The sequence below is a fragment of the Gastrolobium bilobum genome, unplaced genomic scaffold (genome assembly GCF_033153095.1).
Source record: "Gastrolobium bilobum isolate Gb01-03AN ecotype WA unplaced genomic scaffold, APGP_CSIRO_Gbil_v1 utg3603, whole genome shotgun sequence".
Classification (NCBI taxonomy): Eukaryota; Viridiplantae; Streptophyta; class Magnoliopsida; order Fabales; family Fabaceae; genus Gastrolobium; species Gastrolobium bilobum.
Window position 1 is genome coordinate 341,860 of NW_026898167.1, and position 23,165 is coordinate 365,024.

At 35.7% G+C, this 23,165-nt stretch overlaps 3 protein-coding genes across 3 annotated transcripts; 1 reads left to right on the top strand and 2 right to left on the bottom strand.

Moving 5' to 3' along the window:
- Positions 1-3,135: 3,135 nt before the first annotated feature.
- On the bottom strand, positions 3,136-3,745 carry LOC133313456 (uncharacterized). Its single transcript, XM_061514829.1, has 2 exons — positions 3,650-3,745; positions 3,136-3,557 (listed from the first exon to the last, which is right to left on the bottom strand). Exons 1-2 carry the CDS (start codon positions 3,666-3,668, stop codon positions 3,205-3,207), a joined length of 372 nt encoding a protein of 123 aa, XP_061370813.1. The 5' UTR covers positions 3,669-3,745; the 3' UTR covers positions 3,136-3,204.
- Positions 3,746-11,046: 7,301 nt separating this feature from the next.
- Positions 11,047-12,820, top strand: LOC133313487 (costars family protein-like). Its single transcript, XM_061514874.1, has 2 exons — positions 11,047-11,203; positions 12,294-12,820. The coding sequence occupies exons 1-2, from the start codon at positions 11,123-11,125 to the stop codon at positions 12,480-12,482; spliced, it is 270 nt and encodes an 89-aa protein (XP_061370858.1). The 5' UTR covers positions 11,047-11,122; the 3' UTR covers positions 12,483-12,820.
- Positions 12,821-13,560: 740 nt separating this feature from the next.
- LOC133313472 (KH domain-containing protein HEN4) lies at positions 13,561-20,182 on the bottom strand. The gene is made up of 7 exons (XM_061514858.1): positions 19,509-20,182; positions 18,709-19,224; positions 18,320-18,595; positions 15,026-15,316; positions 14,866-14,948; positions 14,486-14,597; positions 13,561-14,247 (listed from the first exon to the last, which is right to left on the bottom strand). Exons 1-7 carry the CDS (start codon positions 20,133-20,135, stop codon positions 14,113-14,115), a joined length of 2,040 nt encoding a protein of 679 aa, XP_061370842.1. The 5' UTR covers positions 20,136-20,182; the 3' UTR covers positions 13,561-14,112.
- Positions 20,183-23,165: the final 2,983 nt, after the last annotated feature.

Sequence of the window (23,165 nt, forward strand, 5' to 3'; positions counted from 1 at the left end):
CCTCAATTGTTCAAAAAAGGGAAAGGAAAAAAGAATACCTGTTGATGTAAGCTAAGAGCATGATTCTCCACTTGGACAGATAAGGACTACAGTTAAACTGATGATCATTATCCACACGGGGGAAAAGAGGAAGATACCTATCATCGGTATGGAAGACACTAATTCAAAAGCTCTGCATTCTTGGTAACCTGACCTGGTCTTTCTATTTGTATGCTGGAATTATGTATGACTATCTCATGAATATGATCCCCCTACTATGCACTCGTTTGAGTGCTGTGCACCCATGAGCTGCTTCTCTAATCATTCCTCTACAATTATCAAAGCTCCTAAATTTTAGGGCCTGAACTTTTAATTCAAACTTCTGATCTCTAGGGTTCGCACACTACTTCAGGAAATTGATTGACCTGGATCTTCTCAATGACACTCATTGGAATTCGGAAGCTAAAAAGTCTTTGAATTCCATGCAAGTTGAGCATACTAAGCTTAAAGATCACAAATTTGATCAAATTGTTAATTTGACATCCTTCAATCGTCTAGTCAAGGAAATTTCCAATACGAGCAAATAAGACAAATTTCCTCTTGATTGCTCCCATTAAAGAAAAAGAAAAAGTCCAACGGATACAAACAAATAAATAACCATATAAAAAACTGTTCATTTGGCCTATCAGGTTTAGTTTCCTCTGGGCTTCCCTGATGAATAATTAAAAAAAAAAAAAAAAACTCACAGTCCAATGGAAGAGGAATCTGATTCCATGCATGCAAACAAAAATATACAACTATTTGAGCAACAATCAGCATTAGCAACTAACAAGCACAAATTTGAAAAACCAAGCATTTGCTTCATATGGACCCTTTAACAGTATACCAAATACAAGGTAACTTGGCCTTGAAAGTGTTTTCCTTATCTTTAATGGGCTAATCTACTACAGTTCTAAAAGAAACATCAATTAGGATTCTCTACTCAATGAAATCAGGAAAAGAATTCCGGTCCTCTTGTAGGAGTGAGTACACAGTCCTACTGGCACTCAAATTTAGCCAAGCAGTTCAATTTTCCGAATCATTTTTACTGACATGGCATATATTTCTCCTGCAAATCATCCACCAACTTACCTCACCTCGCTCTCTATAGCTGACCATCACCACCAGATGGGTGACAAGACAAGGTGGAAATGGCCGATGATTTCCGCATCATGGAGCTGCTACTCAACCTCAATAAAGCTCAGCCACCACCCCTTGCGAAGAAAGCCATTAGCTATCCTCAGCTCTACCGGACAATGCATCAGCATGATTGATGACCTTGGATAATGTGGAAAAATGAACCATGTAACTCCATAATTAATAAATGTTCACAAAAATCCAAAGAAGATTATCAACACCACAAGAAAATAAAAAAACAAAAAAGAAACAGAAATGAGAAATCATGAGAGTAAAAGCAATACATACCAGTTCATTTTGTTCAAAAGTGATCCTTCCTGCTTTGCTGAGATTTCTCAAAGTTCCCTTCACATCAATTAAGCATGTAAGTGATGATAGGTAATTGCATATTACAAATAAGATTACCGTAATCACTTTAGGCAGCATGGGAACATGAAATTGCTCAGTATGTAATAGATTACTCCTGCATATTGGGCAAGAAATGTTAAGTAGTCGAAAACAGTATCATGCTTCTGGTTGAAGGTGCCATAAATAATATTCATCGAGTTGATGAAAAAATCCTCCCTTCAAAGCATGAAACAACCGACGATATATAACAATTGTGAATTATCAAGGATCCCATCCCATCAATAGAACTTAATAAAAACAGTTACACAAGAGTAGCTCTTTCCTGCCATTACTCTCCTAAATCACGGTGCAATATACAACTGTAGTATCTTTTATGACCTTAAAGATCCATCGAGTTAGATGTGATGTAATTGTGATAGAATGTAATGAATAACAAGGAAGCGCAGTGGTTGCTAAACAACAAAAAATGGAACCTTTTCTGGGGTAACAGCTGAGTAAACATAGACCTCGCCTTCAAAGGCAATGGTGAGTTCAGTGGTTCGAGATTTCAGAGCACAAGCATTAGTTCCAGATAACCGAGCTTCTTCCACCTCATCCACCTGCATGGGAACCAGCACCAGTTTATGAGAAAAAAATTTGGTATGATAACCCTTTAAAAGGGGGGATACAAAGTGAGAGGGCAAAACGACCATACTACGGTCAATTTTCAAAAGTATCTCCGGTTGATGATACAATTGAAAAGTATGTCTAATATAGGGCTTTTTGACCCTTATGCCCCTTAATTAATAATTAATTACCAAATTGCCCCTCGTTCAAAACTATTTCGAAAATTTACCCTCCCCAACAAACATAACACCAATCTGCCCCTGTTTGACCGTTGACCACGAAGCCTACCCGGGTACACCATTACCTACCCGGGTAAATTTTGAAACCTTTTATCTACCCGAGTATGTATGGGTGTACCCGGGTAGAGTTCTTGAATCTGGAAAAATGTTTGAATTATTTACCCGGGTACGGAGCAGTGTACCCGGGTAAATCGCGTCCAGAAACCCCAATATGTATGGGTTTCGGCCATTGTTGCGAGGTATAGGGTTTTTGAAACCCCAAATCTTTCTCTCTTACCCTCTCTAATCCGAAACATCACACATATTTCATCTCATCATTTCAGAAAGCTGAATCTTGGTGGGACATTGAGATTACATCTCCACACTCCCATTTTGTGCTATTCGTGGTACCCGGGTAACTCGTAATGATCTACCCGAGTACATCCTACCCGGGTAGACTATTCGTGGTACCCGGGTAGACCAGTTGCAGATGCTGTTCCAGATGCTGTTTTGGCAATTTTTGTTGCATTTTGGTAATTGTTGTGCAATACCTACATACGGTATGACTTGGGGGTGGATTGATTTCGTAGAAATAGGATGCAGTAATCAAGATGTGCGCCAATCAAAGTTGAACATGAATATTAAACTACTTTGGGTTGAATTGATTTCCAAATTAATTATGACAATATTAATGCAAGGTCCCATACTAATGCATAGAACCAACAAGTCTGAACGTGCGCAAAACGAAAATTTCATTCATTCAAATTTTGAACATCCAGTACAAAAACATCCATGCAATGTAGGTAAAGTTCCTAAATGTACCAAAATGACTACATTACATCAAACTAAATCAATGATATGAAACCCTATGGACACACTAATCCGATGCCGTGTCCTCCCCATTCTCTTCATCCGATTGTGTGTCATCCCCATTGTCATCATCCTCCTCCTCCTCCTCCTCCTGAGTATGGGCACCCTCGCCAATTAAACCCTCCAAGCGTGAAACCCTTGTGTCCAACCGTGCAACCCTTGTGTCCATCTGGTTTCGCCACTTGCTCGTGCTCTGTCTATATCCTCTAAAGTCAGTAGTCAGATCATATAAGGATGCCATGACATGATCAAGTGTCCATCCACCCTCAGGAGGAGCTGGTGGTCGCCGACTGCGGGTGGGACGTGTCGGTCTGACATCAACCTCAGCAACGCCATCATCATCGTCATCATCATCAAGGCCTACATCATAAACCATGAAAAACAAACTTCAATACCACATTAAAAATTAAACAACACAAAATTGCATAAACTCATAAAGACCAACACATCACCTGCAGGTGCATCCTCCATCTCAGCATCGTGGTGGAATGGGATCTCAGGTGGTTCTGGTGCCTTCTTCCACGTCCAGATACCCGCTCTGTTCGGTAGGATCCCACACTGCTTCAGGAGCCTCTCACCAAATATAGCATTCCAGCCTCTGGCGGTCTTCAAGGTCTCTGTTGCCATAGGCACTCCAAATCTTGACAGAATCTTCTGCACCAGAAATGCAAAAGGCAATTCAGCCTTCTTTGACTTGGCTGCCTTCCACATCAGTATGCATATGTAATGCCTCCAGTTCACCTGCTGACTGTGAAGGAGAGCCCACAGGATGACAAAGTCCCCTTCCAGCACCTTTGAGTGATTATGCGAGCGCTGGAAAATAATATGTGTCACCACATAATGAAGAATGCGAGCAGAAACTGACAAGTTGCTAACAGGATAATGAGCAAAATGACCGGGCTCAGCGTCTGCCCTCCTAGTCTCTGTAACAATGGTCTCCCGGTTATAATCACCAAATATATGATGGCTGTCTCCATCATATAGTGCTGCTCCTGTGACACCATCAAAATCGAACCCCAGTAGCTCCGTCCAGATAGGAGCAGTCATGATGATATCAATCCCGCAGACACGGGAAGTCAGCTCGCCTTGCGAGTAGCCAAGGTTCTGGTAGAAGGCTCTTACCATAACCTCCGAGTATGGGCACCGCATCTCCGCCAGCTGAAGTAAATGTGTCTGCTCAAGAAGCGGCACGATGTCAAAACGCTCTAGGTTGAAGAATGCCGAATCCAGTGATTTCGGTTCGCAGATCTTCCGGGTCATGAAAAACTTCACGAACTTCTCGTGTGAAGGAATGTCATCCTCAAACAAATATCCGAACGTCAAGTCCGGAGCCTGACTCGAAGCAGCCTGGGGCTGAGAGAATGACGACCCATCGTGATGACTCTTGGTTCTTCTCTCGGAATGGGTCACTGGCAGCTTTGAAACGCGTCGAGAGGTCATTGTGTCACACTATTAAACTGAAAAAATAACCAAAATCAGAAATTAGATACATGTTAGGGTTAGGGTTAGGGTTAAGGTTAGGGTTAGATTCAGGGTTAGGGTTAGGGTTAGGGTAAGCGTATGACATACAAATTGATAAAATAATTCGGACAGAATCAAATGATATAAACGAAAATACAATGAATCAGAACAGAAATCATAACATAATTGAAAAAACTGAAAAAAAAATGCACCTTTGATCGATTTCAATCGGTAGAAGGCAGAGAGGTTGCAAGGTCCGCGAATGATGATCACAAACAAGATGAATTAGTGCAAGATTATGCCTGAAATCGCTCAAGATGACACTCCTCCAGCAGCTCTACTCGGGTACCCCTTTTGTGGGTTTTCGAAATGGGGCTGCTAGGGTATTTTAAAACCCTACCGTCGATGTTTACCCGGGTACACTGCTCCGTACCCGGGTAAATAATTCAAACATTTTCCCAGATTCAAGAACTCTACCCGGGTACACCCATACATACTCGGGTAGATAAAAAGTTTCAAAATTTACCCGGGTAGGTAATGGTGTACCCGGGTAGGCTTCGTGGTCAACGGTCAAACAGGGGCAGATTGGTGTTATGTTTGTTGGGGAGGGTAAATTTTCGAAATAGTTTTGAATGAGGGGCAATTTGGTAATTAATTATTAATTAAGGGGCATAAGGGTCAAAAAGCCCTAATATAGAGCAGTCAACCGCGTCAAGTTGACTGACGGATTCAGTCTCGCCATAAACACTGGCGGCACACCATACCACCTAAGCTAAATCAGACGACAACAGAGTAACGCGTCAAGCAACCCAACGGCACCAAAATCGTCAACCACAGTGACGGAAATGGCAGCCCAGTCAGCACCTCATTTGCTCCACTCCCGCCAGTTCCATTTACGGGACATGCTGTAACTATCCAATTGTCTTATTCTCCGGTTAGTTTGAATAAAGGACGAAATAATTTAATTGATATTGAACAAAATTTTAAATTATAATGAATATTCAATTATTTAATTCATAACTAAAAATTAATAATTTAACTTAATATGTCAAATTGTTAGAGTTTCGATTACTAAACTTACATTTGTAACTATATAATACTTAAAACAATTGTTACGAGTTTAATCATTATTAATTAATGTTATTATAAAAATAATAAATCAAAATTACGACTAAAGATTAATGTTTACAATTTTCAATATTTATTACTTATTTTTCTTACAGTCAAGTTTTATGGCATTGTAAATTATACTACGATTACTATTAATTAAAACACTATTTTAAATTACTACATCATAATTACATTATTGTATATTGTTTACCAAAAGACAAATTAAATTGATTATTAATTAATTGAGGCAAACTTTTTCTATGCGTAGGCTTGTCCAAAAGTATTGGTAATAATCCAAGCAAGTATATTTATAATAACGTTATAGGCAAAATTGATTATTATTGTTAGATAAATAATCAGTGAGCTAAATAATCTTTTCATAATACATAACAACCTAAGAAAAACCTTTTGAGCTAAATAAATAATCATTAGTTGTTAATTAAATAATTAAATAGTAATAAATATTAGTGTTATATGTAAATATTTGCTTTGTTAGTAATTTACGGTTTTCATAAGTGGTAACAATTAAAATGGTAATAACTAATGTAATTATGTTGTAATTAGTGATTTAATAATAATAAATAACATAGTAAGAAAAACACCTAGTAAGTTATATATAGTAATCAATAGTGTCATAATTCATCATTAATCATGTTATTGAATAACTTTTCAAATTTAATTAAATAATGAAAATATTTTTGGACAAGCCTACGCATGGAAAATGTTTGCCTCAATTAATTAATAATCAATTTAATTTGTCTTTTGGTAAACAATATACAATAATGTAATTATGATGTAGTAATTTAAAATAGTGTTTTAATTAATAGTAATCGTATTGTAATTTACAGTGCCATAAAACTTGACCGTAAGAAAAATAAGTAATAAATATTGAAAAATGTAAACATTAATCTTTAGTCGTAATTTTGATTTATTATATTTATAATAACGTTAATTAGTAATGATTAAACTCGTAACAATTGTTTTAAGTATTATGTAGTTACAGATGTAAGATTAGTAATCAAAACCCTAACAATTTGACATATTAAGTTAAATTATTAATTTTTAGTTATGAATTAAATAATTGAATATCATTATAATTTAAAATTTTGTTCAATATCAATGAAGTTATTTCATCCTTTATTCAAACTAACTGAAGAATAATACAATTGGATAGTTATAGCATGTCCCGTAAAGGTAACTGGCGGGAGTGGAGCAAATGAGGTGCTGACTGGCCTGCCATTCCTATCACTGTGGTTGACAGTTTTGGTGCTGTTGGGTTGCTTGACGCGTTGCTCTGTTGTCGTCTAACTTAGCTTAGGTGGTATGGTGTGCCGCCAGTGTTTATGGCGGGACTGAATCCGTCAGTCAACTTGACGCGGTTGACTGCTCTATAATGAACATATTTTTCAATTGTATCATCAACTGGAGATACTTTTGAAAATTGACCGTAGTACTGTCGTTTTGCCCAAAGTGAGAGCGAGTGGCACACAAATAAAAAATATTTGAGAAAGTCAAGATATTTTTTAATTTTCAAGTCAAATATAGGGAAAAAAATTTGGTTTAATGTTCCTTACTTCCTTTCATGTACGGCCAGCAAAATGGGCTGAGCTCGCTGGGCTGGCCCGTCCCGCCCGCCAAACAGGGTGGGCTTGGTTGAGTTTTTCAACCCACCAGCCCGCCAAACCCGCAAGTTCGCCGGGCTCGGCCCGCCACGGGGCGGGCTAACCCGCCAAGCCCGTTTTTTTTAGGTTATCCAATTGTTATGTAGCTCCTGCCTTAGATTTCTCTGCATGCAAGTGGCTTTTTTGAATTGTTGTGGACTGCTTATACAACACTTTGTTACTTGTTTTGTTACTCTGTTTTACCTTGATATGATTTTATTTTTTATTATTAGTTTTGGATTGAAAGATGCATATTTATATGTAGATTATTAAATACCGGTCTTCTTGGTTTCATAAGCACATTAGGATTTTATGCAGATTTTTTTATGCTTTTATGCAGATTATTTTATGTGTTTTTATGCAAAATTTAATTTTTTGTATTTTTTTTGTATTTTTTTTATTTTTTGTATTTTAGGCGGGCTGGCCCGTAGCCCATCAACTCATTCATAAAACGGGCCGGGTTGCTTAATTCAACCCATTTTGTCAAAACGGACCGGGGCGGCCAGTGACGGGCCAGGGCGGGCTTGCCCGTATTGCCAGCCTTACTTTCATGATAAATTTATTTTCTACATATATAAAAATAAATAAAAATTATATTATTTTCTCCTTTTTTTCACATTATTCTATACATATTTATATATGTATGGGATAAATTTATCTCTTTTTTACTAAAAAAAAATTATCTCCTAAATTAGAAATATTAAACCTAAAAAAAATTTGGTGAAAAACAAATCGAATATTATATAACACTTCAACTATGACACAACTGAAACTATATATAAATTACAAATAAATATTCAAATATCTAAGAATTTAAAATGAAAAATGTTCACTTATAAGCAACATACAACAGTAAAAAAGGAAAAAAAAATTAATGTACCGGAGGCACCGAACTATTTTACTAAAAAAATAATTCTTTTTTTAAGTACATAAAAATAATTTTTTTTGAATCTAAAGGAAAACATAAAAACATATACATATAAGTAAAAAAGGAAAGAAAATTTTCCTTTTTATAAAAAATAGCCGGAGCACCAAAGTTTTTTTTCGTAAAACGGGGAAAAATTTATGTATACTAAAAAACTTGTATAAAAGCTATTTCAATGTAGTACAATACAAATTTAAAACTAAATATGATAACGTAAACATAAAACATTAATATAAAATATTCGTTTTTTCTATGAAATTAATGTAGATAAATTATTTATATTTAGTCTAAAATGATATTATTTTGACACAGAAATCAAAGTATTTTTGTAAATATAATTTATTTCAAGGTTATAATAGTCTTTTTTATTATAATTTTTTAACTTAAAACGACGTCAATGAACGTAGATAACTTATCTACATAAACGTTAAACATTAAAGCCTAATATAAAGAAAAAAGTGTGTATTATTTTAAAATTGTGTTATGTTAAATGAGAGAAATAAATAAATAAATCATGAAAGAATAAAGAATTTTTTTTTAAAGATATGGATCGAGTCTCGTGAGAGTGAAAGGAATGTAGGCTTTTTTACTCTTATAATCCTTTATTATTAATTAATTACCGATTTGACCTTGATTATAAACTATTTCAAAAATTTAACCTTCTCAAAAAACATAACACCAATCTGCCCCTGTTTGACCGTTGACCACCAAGCCTACCCGGGTACACCCCTCTGTACTCGGGTATTTTTCGAAAAATTTTGTCTACCCGGGTAGGGAGGCGTGTACCCGGGTATTGTTCTTCGCACCTGAGAAATTGCTTGAATTATTTACCCGGGTAGAGAGGGGTGTACCCGGGTAAATCTTCGACCACCCGGGTATGATTACTCTTTGGATCTCCCATGCACTCTTCTTCTCCAAGCTTTGAATATAGAGGCACCCACTATCACATGCTCCGCCTCTGCAACTTTTTTGGGTCTGTAAAGCACACAAATATTTTTCAATGATTATTTCAGAAAGGGAATTCTCAGTTAACACTATAAAAGTAGACCCCATCATAATCGATACGAATAGGGACCGCTTTGATGAGCAGTAAAGTGTTGATGTATGGAAATTCCAAATCCATTCTCAAAGCTAAAAGCTCTTCAAATTGGTTAGGCATGCTTAACTTGATAATACTGATCTATCTCATTAGCTGTAAAAAAGAGAAAAAAAAAATTTACCATGAAACAATTAATTACACATCCGCAAATATAATTAACTTGTGGTAAAATCAAATAAATCATATCTGTTCTTATATCCATCAGCTACAAGTTGCCCCAGTTATAGCAAGTACTAAATGGGTGGTCGAAGATTTACCCGGGTACACCCCTCCCTACCCGGGTAAATAATTCAAGCAATTTCTCAGGTACGAAGAACAATACCCGGGTACACTCCTCCTTACCCGGGTAGACAAAAATTTTCAAAAAATACCCGGGTACAGAGGGGTGTACCCGGGTAGGCTTGGTGGTCAACGGTAAAACAGGGGCAGATTGGTGTTATGTTTTTTGAGGGGGTTAAATTTTTGAAATAGTTTATAATCAAGGTCAAATCAGTAATTAGTTAATAATAAAGGGTTATAAGGGTCAAAAAGCCAAGGAATGTAAGTTATTTGGGCTTTTTGACCCTTATGACCCTTAATTAATAATTAATTACCAAATTGCCCTTCATTCAAAACTATTTCAAAAATTTACCCTCCCCAACAAACATAACACCAATCTGCCCTTGTTTGACCGTTGACCACGAAGCCTACCCGGGTACACCCCTCCCTACCCTGGTATTTTTTGAAATTTTTTATCTACCCGGGTAGAGTTCTTGAATCTGGAAAAATGGTTGAATTCGTTACCCGGGTAATAAGGGTTGTACCCGGGTAAACATCCAGAGTAGCGTTTTTATATAAATGAAAAAAACTGTGACAGGCATGGTTCATGGACGATAGCAACGAAGATCCAAGGCTTCCTCGCCATGGCAGCCCTAATGAATTTGTTTCCATCAACCAATTAGCAGGTCATTACTCTCTCTATCTATCTATAGTTTTACTTAGTTGTGACGTTGCAGAAAAATGGTAAGTTTTGCAGAATTGGGACTCTTATACTGGAAGCTGAATCCAAATGATGTTGAGGAAGATTAGAGAAACTAGGGGATACAATTACATGGTAATGTTGTATTAATTTTTTACTAATTTCATTTTGTTTTCTGTAATCAGAAGGTGCTTCAATTTTTTGCGTTTTCATTAACCTGATAGAAATATAAATCCGAGGAGAATATGAATTGGAAAAAGAAACTTTTTAGCATCTCGGTTATATAAAAATGCTACTCTGGATGTTTACCCGGGTACAACCCTTCTTACCTGGGTAACTAATTCAACCATTTTTTCAGATTCAAGAACTCTACCCGGGTACACCCCTCTCTACCCGGGTAGATAAAAAATTTCAAAAAATACCAGGGTAGGGAGGGGTGTACCGGGTAGGCTTCATGGTCAACGGTCAAATTGGTGTTATGTTTTCTGAAGGGGTTAAATTTTCGAATTAGTTTCAAACGAAGGTCAAATTGGTAATTAATTATTAATTAAAGGTTATAAGGGTAAAAAAGCCAAGTTATTTGAATTAAAATCACACAAATTTTTTTCTAATATAAAACGGTGTGAGGGGAAAGATATTTTTGTGTTCTTCTAAGGTTGCTGCGAGCCTGCGATCTGAGAGAAGACGACATTGCAAGTTGGAAGCATAAGCATGAATGTAGAAGAAGAGGTTGGGCGCCTCAAGGAAGAAATCAAGAGGCTTGGCAAGCTGCAAACAGATGGTTCGTACAAGGTAATATAAAAGGGAATTTCAATCTTCATTATGTTCCTTCGAATCTATATAGCGAATCTCATGTTGGCATTTGTTCATCTAGGGTAACATGAAGTTGATACTATTGCTAAACTGAATCCATGGTGTTTGCTAATTGGGATGCGTGTCTACTTTCTTGTGCTTGTGGATCTACGTCATGAGTTCATCTAGGGGATCTTAATCCTGTATCAAACTATAAATCTACATCATAAGTTCATGTAGGGTATCTTAATCTAGGGGATCTACATCATGAGTTCATCTAGGGATGTATGATTACTCTTTAGTAGAGACCTTGATATCTCAACTAAATTTTCAAACAAAACACTTTGCTAAAACCACTGTAACAACTGAAAGTTGAAACCTTAATTTAATCAGGGATGCGATGTAGGAACCGGTCAATAAAAGATTGATTTGAAACCTTTTTACATGTGATGGATGACTTGTTTGAAGCATTGAAGAAACAGCCTATCAATATTTAGTGATCCGAAGCTTAAGCTTATCTAGAGAGACCTCCTTCATAAAAATAATTGGCTATGGTGTTGATATGATTTGATGAGCCAGCAAGTAAATACATGACTGCTTGATCATAAAACCTGAGATAGTTTGTTCTGTTTATACGCATTAATTTGCTTATACATTGCTATGGTTGGACAATCTTTTAATGAAGTAGTGGATTGTGTTGTTTGGGTGAACATCTCCACGAAGTCAGAGCAAGTAATTCACCATTTATTTGCTTACTGTCATCTGTATGCAATGTGTAGTTTTCACCTTTAATCTTCACTGGACTTGTTTTGCCTGATCAGTGATCACTTACACATGTAGTAGTTAAAATCTCGATTTATCACTATGTTTTTACGATTTTTTTTTTTTCATCAAAATATTTTTACCAATATTCTAAATACTTCTATGTTTTTTTGATTTTTTTTTTTTATATTATGATTTTACGTTTTACGAATTTTTATCCTTTTTCTGTTTTTACATAAAATCTCGTTTTTAACTTAGTATACACCCTAATGCATGTCATATATCACCTCTTTGTTGAGATGAACAAAATATGCCTTGTATTTTGAAGGTTACATTTGGAACACTATTTAACGATGACCAATGCGCAAATATATTTGAAGCACTTGTTGGGACACTAAGAGCCGCTAAAAGGCGGAAAGTACTGACATACGACGGTGAGCTACTGCTGCAAGGAGTTCATGATAATGTGGAAATCACTCTTAATCCCACCCCTGCTGCTGCTGCTGCCGACGACTGATACACTTGCCAAGAGTCAAGGATTTATATATGTTGCTCGAATCAACTTGTTTTCTAATGATTTGTGTAATATACTTATGTGCTTGAGTGGGAGACGACTTCAGAAGTTCATGCACTCATTGCTATTTAGTTTTGAGGTATGAATGTGTGAAACGCTATGTAACCAAAAAAAAAGAGAGAGCGTGAATCGCTATAAATAACTTGTGGGTGCTAGTTTTGTATGCAGTGATCCTATCATCTGCTTCTATTCATTATGTTTTTCTTTTCTGCAGCGTGAAAATAAGCTTTCTTTCAGAATGTTGTCCTCCAGATTTCTGTATTGCACAAATCCTATGTTGGCGTAAGTACAATAAAATACAAGGAAATTCTAAGCAATTTATATTACTCTTGTTTTTAACCCATGTTGCGATCTAAACCGAGAATCAGAAATTTATGCTTAAACTTCTTACATCTGACAATTATTACGCTTTGACTGCAAGATGAAGTGCCTGATTACCAGATGCGAATAATTAATTGAACTATTTCCTGGGATTTCACAAATGCTCATCATGGACAATAAAATGGAGGATGGTTAGAGGGAGTTAATTCACATCATCCGAGCTAACACTAAATTAGTAGTTGTTGAATCTAGACCTCTTGCTGGTAGGTATAGTAAGGGAACTGGGAACATAACACGAGCAAAAGCCGTTGAATGAAAGGCTTACTGTTAGTGCCTGATTACTGTTTGGTAGAGGAAATATTTTTTTTATCAGGAAAATACAATTACTAAGAAAATAATGAAAAAATGAGTTTAATAGAAAAGTGAAAAAAAAAAATTGTTTAGTAAGGTTAAATATTACTGGAAAAGTTTATTTAAGTTTATAAAATCTATGTTTAGTTGAAGTAAAATATTGATGGAATAATGAGTGTAAATTACGAAAAAGGACATTTTATATTTTTGAATATGAAAAAAAAAATAACCGTTGATTAAAAATAACAAAAATTGTAAATTTCAGTTCTACCAAGAGAGATGAAGATAAACCTGTAACTCTGCTAGCATATGATTCAAAAGTTGCTTGATATTCAAGGACATTACCAGTTTGCATCAGTTTAGATAGAGATGCGGCAGGGTCATCAAACTCCGAAGGTTCAAATCGACGTTGCAAAGCCTGTGCAAAAGAGGACCAAAGCCTGTGCAAAAGAGGACCAATCGGGTATAAGACCAATAAACTTTTCTTCCTTTCCCATCTAAACCAGAAATATCACCCTCCTTCTAGTGTTTTGGAACAGTATTTTACATCAATTTTTGCAAACGATTCATCATGCCTGGGTAAACAATTTCGCTGGTTAAATTTGTGGAACTCTTGTACCAAACATGGTATACCACTTGAAGTTTCCTAGGTATCTAAATAGAAAACCTATACCAAACACTCCCTAAAGAATCAAGCGATTGACCTCAAATCACTACGCTAACGTCCAGTGGACAGCCCAAGAGGAATTAATTAAGCCAAGATGACTGGTTGGGTAAAATACAATGCCTCGATGTTACAAGATTTCAGGTGGGGACAAAAAGGAAAACAGAAAACAATACAGTTTAACAAACTAAAAAAGATCTACGGGAAAATAATGGGGACATGGGTGAGGGGACATTGTCATGATCCACTTAGAATAAATGCTTGGAGAAGGCTCTGCGCTGCTTGGGTTTCATCAGGTGAACCGGATATGACAATAGTCCTGTCACTTGTTCCAGGACGAGGTTCACGGACAATTACCTGGGCACCTGAAACCTGATAAGGACAACAAATTAAGTTTAAAAGACGTGGAAAAATAAGAGGCTTGACATAATCTTTGAAAGCAGTTCCATCCTTCATATTAACAATGCCACAGATCCAAATAAAAATAGAAAAACATGAGACACAGTAATTTGAAATCAAATTGGTGATCACAAGGATTAACGAGATGAGATAGTGAACAACTAAACAAATATAGAATATATGTATATAAACTTATCCAAGTATGTTGTACCTGTCTCAGACGAGCCAGATTGCTACCATTTTCTCCATATACAGAGTCAAAAGTATCATAAGGAACCACAATCTCTACAGTTGTATTTGTCACAATAGCAGATTTACTTCCACTGCAGACCCAATAAAGAATAATATAAGAAATCGACAGTTGTGGCATTCTCCCTTCTATTATATAAGATATGTTCAACTGACTATAATCTGAAAAAGTTAAAAGGTGTATGCCACAGACATCTACATCCGTTAAATCACACCATAAATAGAAGTTATTGTTATTAAATCCTAGAATTTGAGATACCAAGAAATGTAGTTTTTTTGCATCAAATTATAGATTTGCATTTTGCATTGAAACAAGTCTCATTTGTTGTGCATATCAATAACCTGACAAGTTCTAGACCGCCTTTTCGAGATGACAATCCCCAACTACCATCATTAATGCCTCTTGAATTTATCCCAGCCACTTTCTGCAGTCAAATTCAATCATAAAATAATTAATAACTTGGGATGGTAAAACCAACCAGCACATAGGAGAGATATATACCGGTGACGTCCATAACCCTGGTGAAGAAGGAAGATCTAAATTTCTAGAAAGAGCACGATGCTCAATGCTTTGAGCAAAACTATGTCTACTGAGACTATGAGAAACACCGACGGCTTGTTGGGCTCCAAGAGAAACGGCATCCCTCAGTCTGCCATATGGACTGGTATCAGCTAGTACAGAGGAAAGGCTCCTTGTTCCAGCACTGTTCTGTGTGCTGACAAAAAGATGATGTCGCAGTCTACCAGTTGCATTATACAATGCATCTTGCACATTTGAAAACTCTCCTGATATCTGAGGAAAAAAGAGGATATAGTAACTAATAAATACCTAAACATCACCGCAGGGATTATCATGATGACTTAAACAAAACAGTGAACTATATATTTATTAGGAGTATGTGGCCAACATAGAAATACTCCAGGAAACAAAACTGATCTCTTATCAATTCTAAATCAGTGCACTGGGGTCATTTTATTTTTATTTTTTATAAAAGTTGCATTGAAGTGTGGAAAGGCCTGGAGGATGTGGCAAATGGAAATAAAATGGTTGACCAACCTTTTCAATAAGATTCTTCAGACAAATAAGATGCCTGATGCATGGAGGAAAAGTATGATTGTGCCTATTTACAAAAACAAGGGAGATATACAGAATTGTTCTAACTATAGAGGCATTAAGCTAATGAGCCATACTATGAAGTTATGGGAGAGAGTTATTGAACATCACTTGAGAAGAGACACCAAGGTTTCTGTAAATCAATTGGGATTTATGCCAGGAAGATATACAGAATTGTTCTAACTATAGAGGCATTAAGCTAATGAGCCATACTATGAAGTTATGGGAGAGAGTTATTGAACATCACTTGAGAAGAGACACCAAGGTTTCTGTAAATCAATTGGGATTTATGCTAGGAAGATGTACCATGGAAGCCATTTTCTTGATGCGACAATTAATGGAAAGATATCGAGAAAAGAAGGACTTACATATGGTGTTCATAGATTTTAAGAAAGCATATGATAGGGTTCCAAGGAATGTTTTATGGTGGGTTCTTGAGAAGAAAAAAGTATCATCAAAGTATGTAAAGGCAATCAAGGATATGTATGATGGAGCTAATACTTGTGTGGAAGCTTGTAATAGAACATCAAGTTATTTTCCTATCACGGTAGGTATACATCAAGGTTCGGCTCTAAGTCTATATCTCTTTGCCTTAGTTATGGATGAACTAACAAAAAATATTCCAGAGAAAGTGTCATGGTGTATGCTTTTTGCATATGATATTGTGCTTATTAATGAGAACAAAACGGTGTTAATAGAAAACTTGAATTGTGGAGAAGCACGTTGGAATCTACAGGATTCACGTTAAGTCAGAGCAAGACTGAGTATTTGAAGTGTGAGTTTTCTCTGGCAAGAGATGAAGACCAAGATCCCGTGCACCTACTTGGTCAAGAGGTACCCAAGAAAGATGCTTTTAGATACCTGGGATCTATTTTGCAAAAAGGTGGAGAGATTGATGAGGATGTAAATCATAGAATCAGAGCAGGGTGGATGAAATGGCGTAGTGCATCTGGATTTTTGTGTGACCGTAAAATCCCCCTTAAGTTAAAAAGAAAATTCTATTGAACAATAGTAAGGCCTGCAATGCTATATGGAGCTGAATGTTGGCCAGCACATAGGCAACATGAGCATAAAATGGGAGTAGCAGAGATGAACACGTTAAGGTGGATGTGTGGTCATACGAGGATGGATAAGATAAGAAATGAAAATATTCAACGAAAGGTAGGAGTACTACCGGTGGCTAAAAAGATGAGAGAACATAAATTGAGGTGGTTTGGGCACGTAATGAGAAGGCCCCCTGAATGCTCCCGTAAGAACAAAAGTTTGTTACCAAGAGCTCAACATAAAGAAAGGTAGAGGTAGATCGAAACTTACTTGAGGGAAGGTAGTAAAGCAAGACTTAATGGATTGGGATATAGATTGGCGGATGGTGTGCCTTAGAACAAAATGGAGAAAATCCATATGCATGGTGGAGGGTTAGACCCGTTGTTATTCCTATATTCCATATGGTCCCTTTTTAGTCCATTTTTCTCTTCATCTCCCCCCTTTCTTCTTTTCCCCTTCTTTTATCACTTTTATATTTATATTTATATATATATATATATATATATATTATTACTATTTTATTTTTTTATTTTTATTTTTTATCTTTTTTCAACCCTTTCGTATTTTTTATTTGGGTTCATCTACCACCAACCCCAATTAATTTGGAATAAAGGTGTTGTTGATGTTGATGTTGATAAAAGTTGTATTAGAATTAGAAAGAGAACACAGTACAAAAAGATGGAGGATAAGGAATCTTCTGACCAGAAAAAGAAAACCCAAACATATGCACAGGGGTCAGAGTCAGTTACAATAGGAACTCGTTAATGCATCAACCATAGTTTCAGTTTCAGAGTTATTAACACGATCTTGGAGAGCACTGATTTCCGTAGCTCATAACAAATTACAGCCAAGAAACAGCAGTTGCAGTAACTAATATACTATCACCAAAGAAACAATGCAAGTCATCTTTGTAGTGTGACAATCACATATTTCTAGAGAGTACAAACCCATGAAGGAAAAATGAGCAGCTAATTCCTTCAATTTCAAACCCCTAGAGAGCAATTGATGTATGATAGTTACACTACAAGCCTATTAAGGAAGAACAGCTCCAACTTTAAAACCAAACTCATACTCTCCATAAAAAAAAGAGAGAAATATGACTTAAATTTCAGAACAATAATATCCTAAAAAGCAGATGAAAAATCTAACAATAAGACATAACTCAACTTTTCAGAACAGTAAACTTGCAAACACACTACAAGCTTACAAGGAACACTCCAATTGTTTACTACTTTCAAACCAAAACATGCATTTAAAGGGAAAAAATAATGTATAATTTATAAGGCTTTAAAAAGATGGAAACTAATAGAATCCTTAAGAACAGACATTAGAAAAATAAAGACAAGCTATCAGATGCTAATAATTGATCATGTTTCTTTTCAGATTTGATAGACTATCACAGTAACAGCGACTATTGGCCATGCTAAGAACCTCGCTCTTTATGTTAAATGAAATAGACAAGTGTGTCCATATTGTAGCTGTTGTGCAAGGGCCTGTTGCTTTTGATGGAAATAAATCAAAGATACTTTTCCCTTTGAGCTAATGGATTTTAAACAGAAGCATTATAAAGTCCAATCCCCCCAACCACCCTCTCAAAAAAATAAAATAAAATAAATAAACAAAGTATGATCTCCAAACCTGTACCACTTGATCATTTTCTGATGCACATTTTGGAACCTGATCAGTCCCAATTATTCTTATGCTAGCCCCTGTTTCCTTTCGCATTTCTGACACTATTATTCCACCTTTTCCTAACAAACAACCAACTTGGTTTGATGGGACTAAGAGTCGTGCAGCAACAGGTGACCACTTATTTAATCCAGAGTCTATCCCGTTCTCAATACCAGCCTCAACAGACCTGGAGTAAACAAGCACAACAGCCTTCTGTGCTGGGGAATATCTTGACTCAGGATTCTGTAAAAAATGAAGCCACCACCAAAAGAAAAAGTTAATAAGAACAGTAAATAATGATAAACATACAACTATAAGACAAAGAAGTAAAAGGAAAAATATTTCACTTAACAAACCTCTGAAGCAGTAATAGTAATTAATCGATCCTCACACTCAGCTACTGCCGGACCAATACTTATAGTAGCCCCTGTCTCACTCTGAAGAGCTTTAACAATATTGCCACCCTTTCCAATAACACCTCCAACTCTATCATTTGGACAAAGAATTCTAAATGTTACTTCCTGATGAAGTGATTTTGGTTCCAGGGATGAGACTCTATTAACTTCTTCTGACAATGAATGAGCTCCAGTGGAATAGCTGTTAGAGCTACTGGATAAATTGGATAGTGCAGAGCACCTCTGCAGAAGATGATCTACACGCAGATCAGTTAGCGTCTGGTGTGGAACTGCAGTTAATGGCTCATGTTGAACTGCAGTTAAAGTCTCACGAGGAACTGCAGCTACAGCTTCATGCTGAACCACTTCATAAGGTTTGCTTCCCATCATCTTTGTTCTATCAGCAGGAGGACAATCTTGAAGACGGCGAGAGACCGCAACAAGTGCCTTCTTTACTGATGACACATTGCCTTCTATCTACCAAAAATCCAATAGATGTTTTCTCACATAAAAATTGAAAAATTTTGCACAGCATAAATAAATAGTATCATATTGACATCAGAAATCTTCTATTAGCAACTCCAAAGCAGTATTCTACAACATCAGAAAAACCAATCCTAGTGCAATAAACTGACAAACCATTATCAGCTCCAGATGAAATTCTTTAATGGACACTAGAAATCAGACTAAACACTATAAATCACAAAAATGCAGTAGTAATCAAATGCCTCTGTAGTCTTGACCTAAAAGAACCACCATACCTCAATCATTTCGTCGGAAGAGGAGATACAAGCCGGCAAATTGTCAGTGAAAACCCTAATTTTACATCCAGTGTCCTTCCTGATCTTCTTCACCACCTTCCCTCCCTTGCCAATAACAGAACCAACCTGTGCTGCATCTGCAACCAGCCTGCAAGACACCACCCTGTCCCCAAATTCAATGCCTTCCGTCTCCGCCGCCACATAGAGGATCCTATCGAACACCTTCAACAGCGCTTCCTGTGCGTTCGAGACCTCAAAGGCCTCGCCGCCGCCGTCGTTGCCATTCTGCTCGTCCGGGTGGCTTCTTAACACAATCTTTCCACTGAGAGCACCGGCAGCAATGACCAGGATGACCCGGTCCGGCGAATCGGGCGGGGCGTCCTCTACTCGGATCTTGGCGCCGGTGGATTGCTGAAGGCTTTTGATGACGCCGCCGGACTTGCCGATTACACCACCGATTCGAGAGGCATTGCAGAGGAGGCGAAATGCCACGTGGCCGGGGGACATGGTGAGGGGCGGCGGAGGAGGCTTGAACGACCTGGAGCGCTTGGAAGATTCATCTGGAATATACGAGTTCGGGTCGGATAAGGAACGCTTAGCTGGTGGAGAGAGAAAGCTGCTTCCCATAATGCTCTTCTCTTTTTCTCTCTCTAGAAAGCTCGCCTACGCAACAAGAGTTGTAGAAACAGCTAACGCAGAGGAGGGAGTTCCGATGCTAAAATGCGCTGAGGGTTTTGGACTTTGGATTACTACCTGATTGTTCAATTTTATTTTATTTTTAGGAAAATTAATATTTTGCTCCTCATCCCATTTTTTATATCAAAGTTGACAGATATTTATTTGAATTGAAGATTCTTTAATTCAACAAATACTCTTATTTATTTGAGATTTATTGGAAGGTTACATTTTAAAACCCTATCTACTCATGTAAGGCAACATAATACACACTTTGACTATCTCTCCCTCTACATCCCTTGATTCCTTTCCAACCATTTTTCTCAAAAATTAGTCTAAAAACATAAAATTATAGAAATGATAGAAACGGTCCTTAATAGAAACGGGTTAAAACGTCGCGTATAAACGTAAAAATGATAGAAATGCAAGTTTTTACCGTTTTTACTTAAACTCAATTTTTTTTATTTTAAAAACAATTATTTTCCATTTTTTTTAAATTCAATTTTCTCTTTTAATATTTTTGGACTTATATCTCATATAGTTATGTGACTTATATCTTTTAAATATGAAGTTATTTATTAAATTTTGAATAGTGACTTATGTGGAAAAAAAATTACATGTATATATATATATAATGTTGTATCTTGACCTTAAGTAGTAAAACTTTATGTTTTGTCTCGTTTCTACGAATTACGTTTTTACTATTCCCTTCCATTTTTATGTAGAAACTCGATTTTGACTGCATTGATTCGAACCATTGAAAAGGTCCAAATCAAGGATTTATGTGAGAATCTTTTTCCCTCACGCTAGATTGTTCATATTTTTTGGCAAATTTTTTTTTGTGAAAATCCAAATTTTAAACCCTGACCCTAACACAATACACACATATTTGGGAATGCATATATAGTGTTTCCATTGAAAATTAGCCGTTTATAGCCGTTATATGCATTCTGTCACAGCGGTAATCGATTACCAAATGGAGGGTAATCGATTATCATATGCTGGTAATCGATTCTCAACCTGACAGCAAGAACATTGTATTTTGGGCATAACTGGAGTTATACTTGTTGGATTGATGTGATCTTGGTCTCGTTGGAAAGATAAAATAGAGATCTACAACTTTTATGAAGAACACAAGATCCAAATCCGTCATATTGGATACGAAAAATTGTATGGAAGGCAAAAGCAAAATTATACAGCAAATTTTAAGTTCAAATGTGTTCTAGCTTGTTTCCAACCACTTTTTATGAAAGACCTTGACTTGATAAATATGTTTTGAATTTATAAAATATGTCAAGGATCTTTTTCATGGGTTTTTCCAATTTCTTTCAAGTATATAAAAGTTATGATTATGCAATTCGAAAAACACGTTTACTTTGAGAAAAACTTTGAGCTCATGCAATGCAATCTACCATATACACTCAGATATATTCTAAGTCTTAAAGATATATTCTAAATATGATTTTAGACTTAGCTTCATGTCTTGTGTCTTGGAACTTTACTTGAGCTTGATGCTTTGACTTGTTGGATTTGACAATGCTTGACACTTTGTTGGTTCTGATCTTTTTTCACCACGGTTATGATATTATGCTTCTATTAGATGTTGTCTATGGTTTGTAGTCTTTGATCTTTGTGTTGCTCTTCTAATTATTCCTTGTTGCTATTGATCCAATGATTTTGCCACTTTGATATGTCATTACTTATCTTGTGTGGCTACATCATATATTTTCAATATCCACATATGATTGATGTTTTTTGCTCTTGGTTAATACTCTTCTCTTTTTGTTGTTGCCACTATGTAATCATCAAAACATACATTGTATCTACATTTTTGAGCTTATTTAGTGAACCTTGTTTAATTCATTTTAGATATGGAGAATATAATTGAATTTATATGTTCATATTTTTATATATCTATATATTTCCGGGTCAACCGACCAGTGACCCAATGACCCAGTGCCCCGACCGGGTCGGGTTTAACAACACTGAGAGAGAATGTAAAAACACACCAAAACAACATAGTTTCTTTAAAAATGACATAACATTATATCATTTAAAATAACAAATATTTTTTCTATAAGGGGAATGATATTCTTACCACCATAAAGTTTATCACTCTTACAACCAACCTAATCACCATTGATTTACGTCAATCTAACGTTTATAATTTATTGAGAATTAATAATTAATTAATATGAGCAACCCTAATTTCTAAAAAATTATAATTATTAGATTGATGAAAATCAATGGTGATTAGGTTGATTGTAGGAGTGATAAACTATCGTGGTCGTAAGTATATCTTGCCCCTTTAATTATAGGAAAAATGTTTGTTATTTTTTTTTTCGGTATGCAAAAATGTTTGTTATTTTTATTTACACAATATTGTGTCATTTTTAATGAAACTACGTCGTTTTGGTGGATTTTTACATTCTCTCTCCTCCACTTTCTTTTTTCTCTCTCCTAATTTTATAAAAAATAAAAAATAACAAAACACATAAAAATGACCTAGTTTCATTAAAGATTATAACATATTTGTTTGTTTTTAAAATATAAGCAGTTAAGATTCAAGAGAAGCAATTCAGTAAAAAAAAGCTACAATGAGAGGTAACTTTTTCCTTGAGAATAAAAAATGAATTTTATCACATAAGAATTGATTTTATTGCTTTTGACTTTTTAAAATATCTTAAAATATACAAATAAAAAAATAAAATATATTGTTAGAGCATATATATTCGATTAGAGAAATGTTAAATACCTTTGTATTTAAACACGTGATAACATGAAAAATGAAAAGAAAATTAAATACATTATTTATTTTACAAGTAATATTTAAGTTTTTCTTTAATTTTTGTAGAAACAATAAATAATTCATATATATATATATATACACATAATTATTTTTAAATAATCTTTTTCATTTTTTCTTTTATAATACTGTGAAATTGACATAAAATTATTATAAATTAAATAATTCAAATAAAA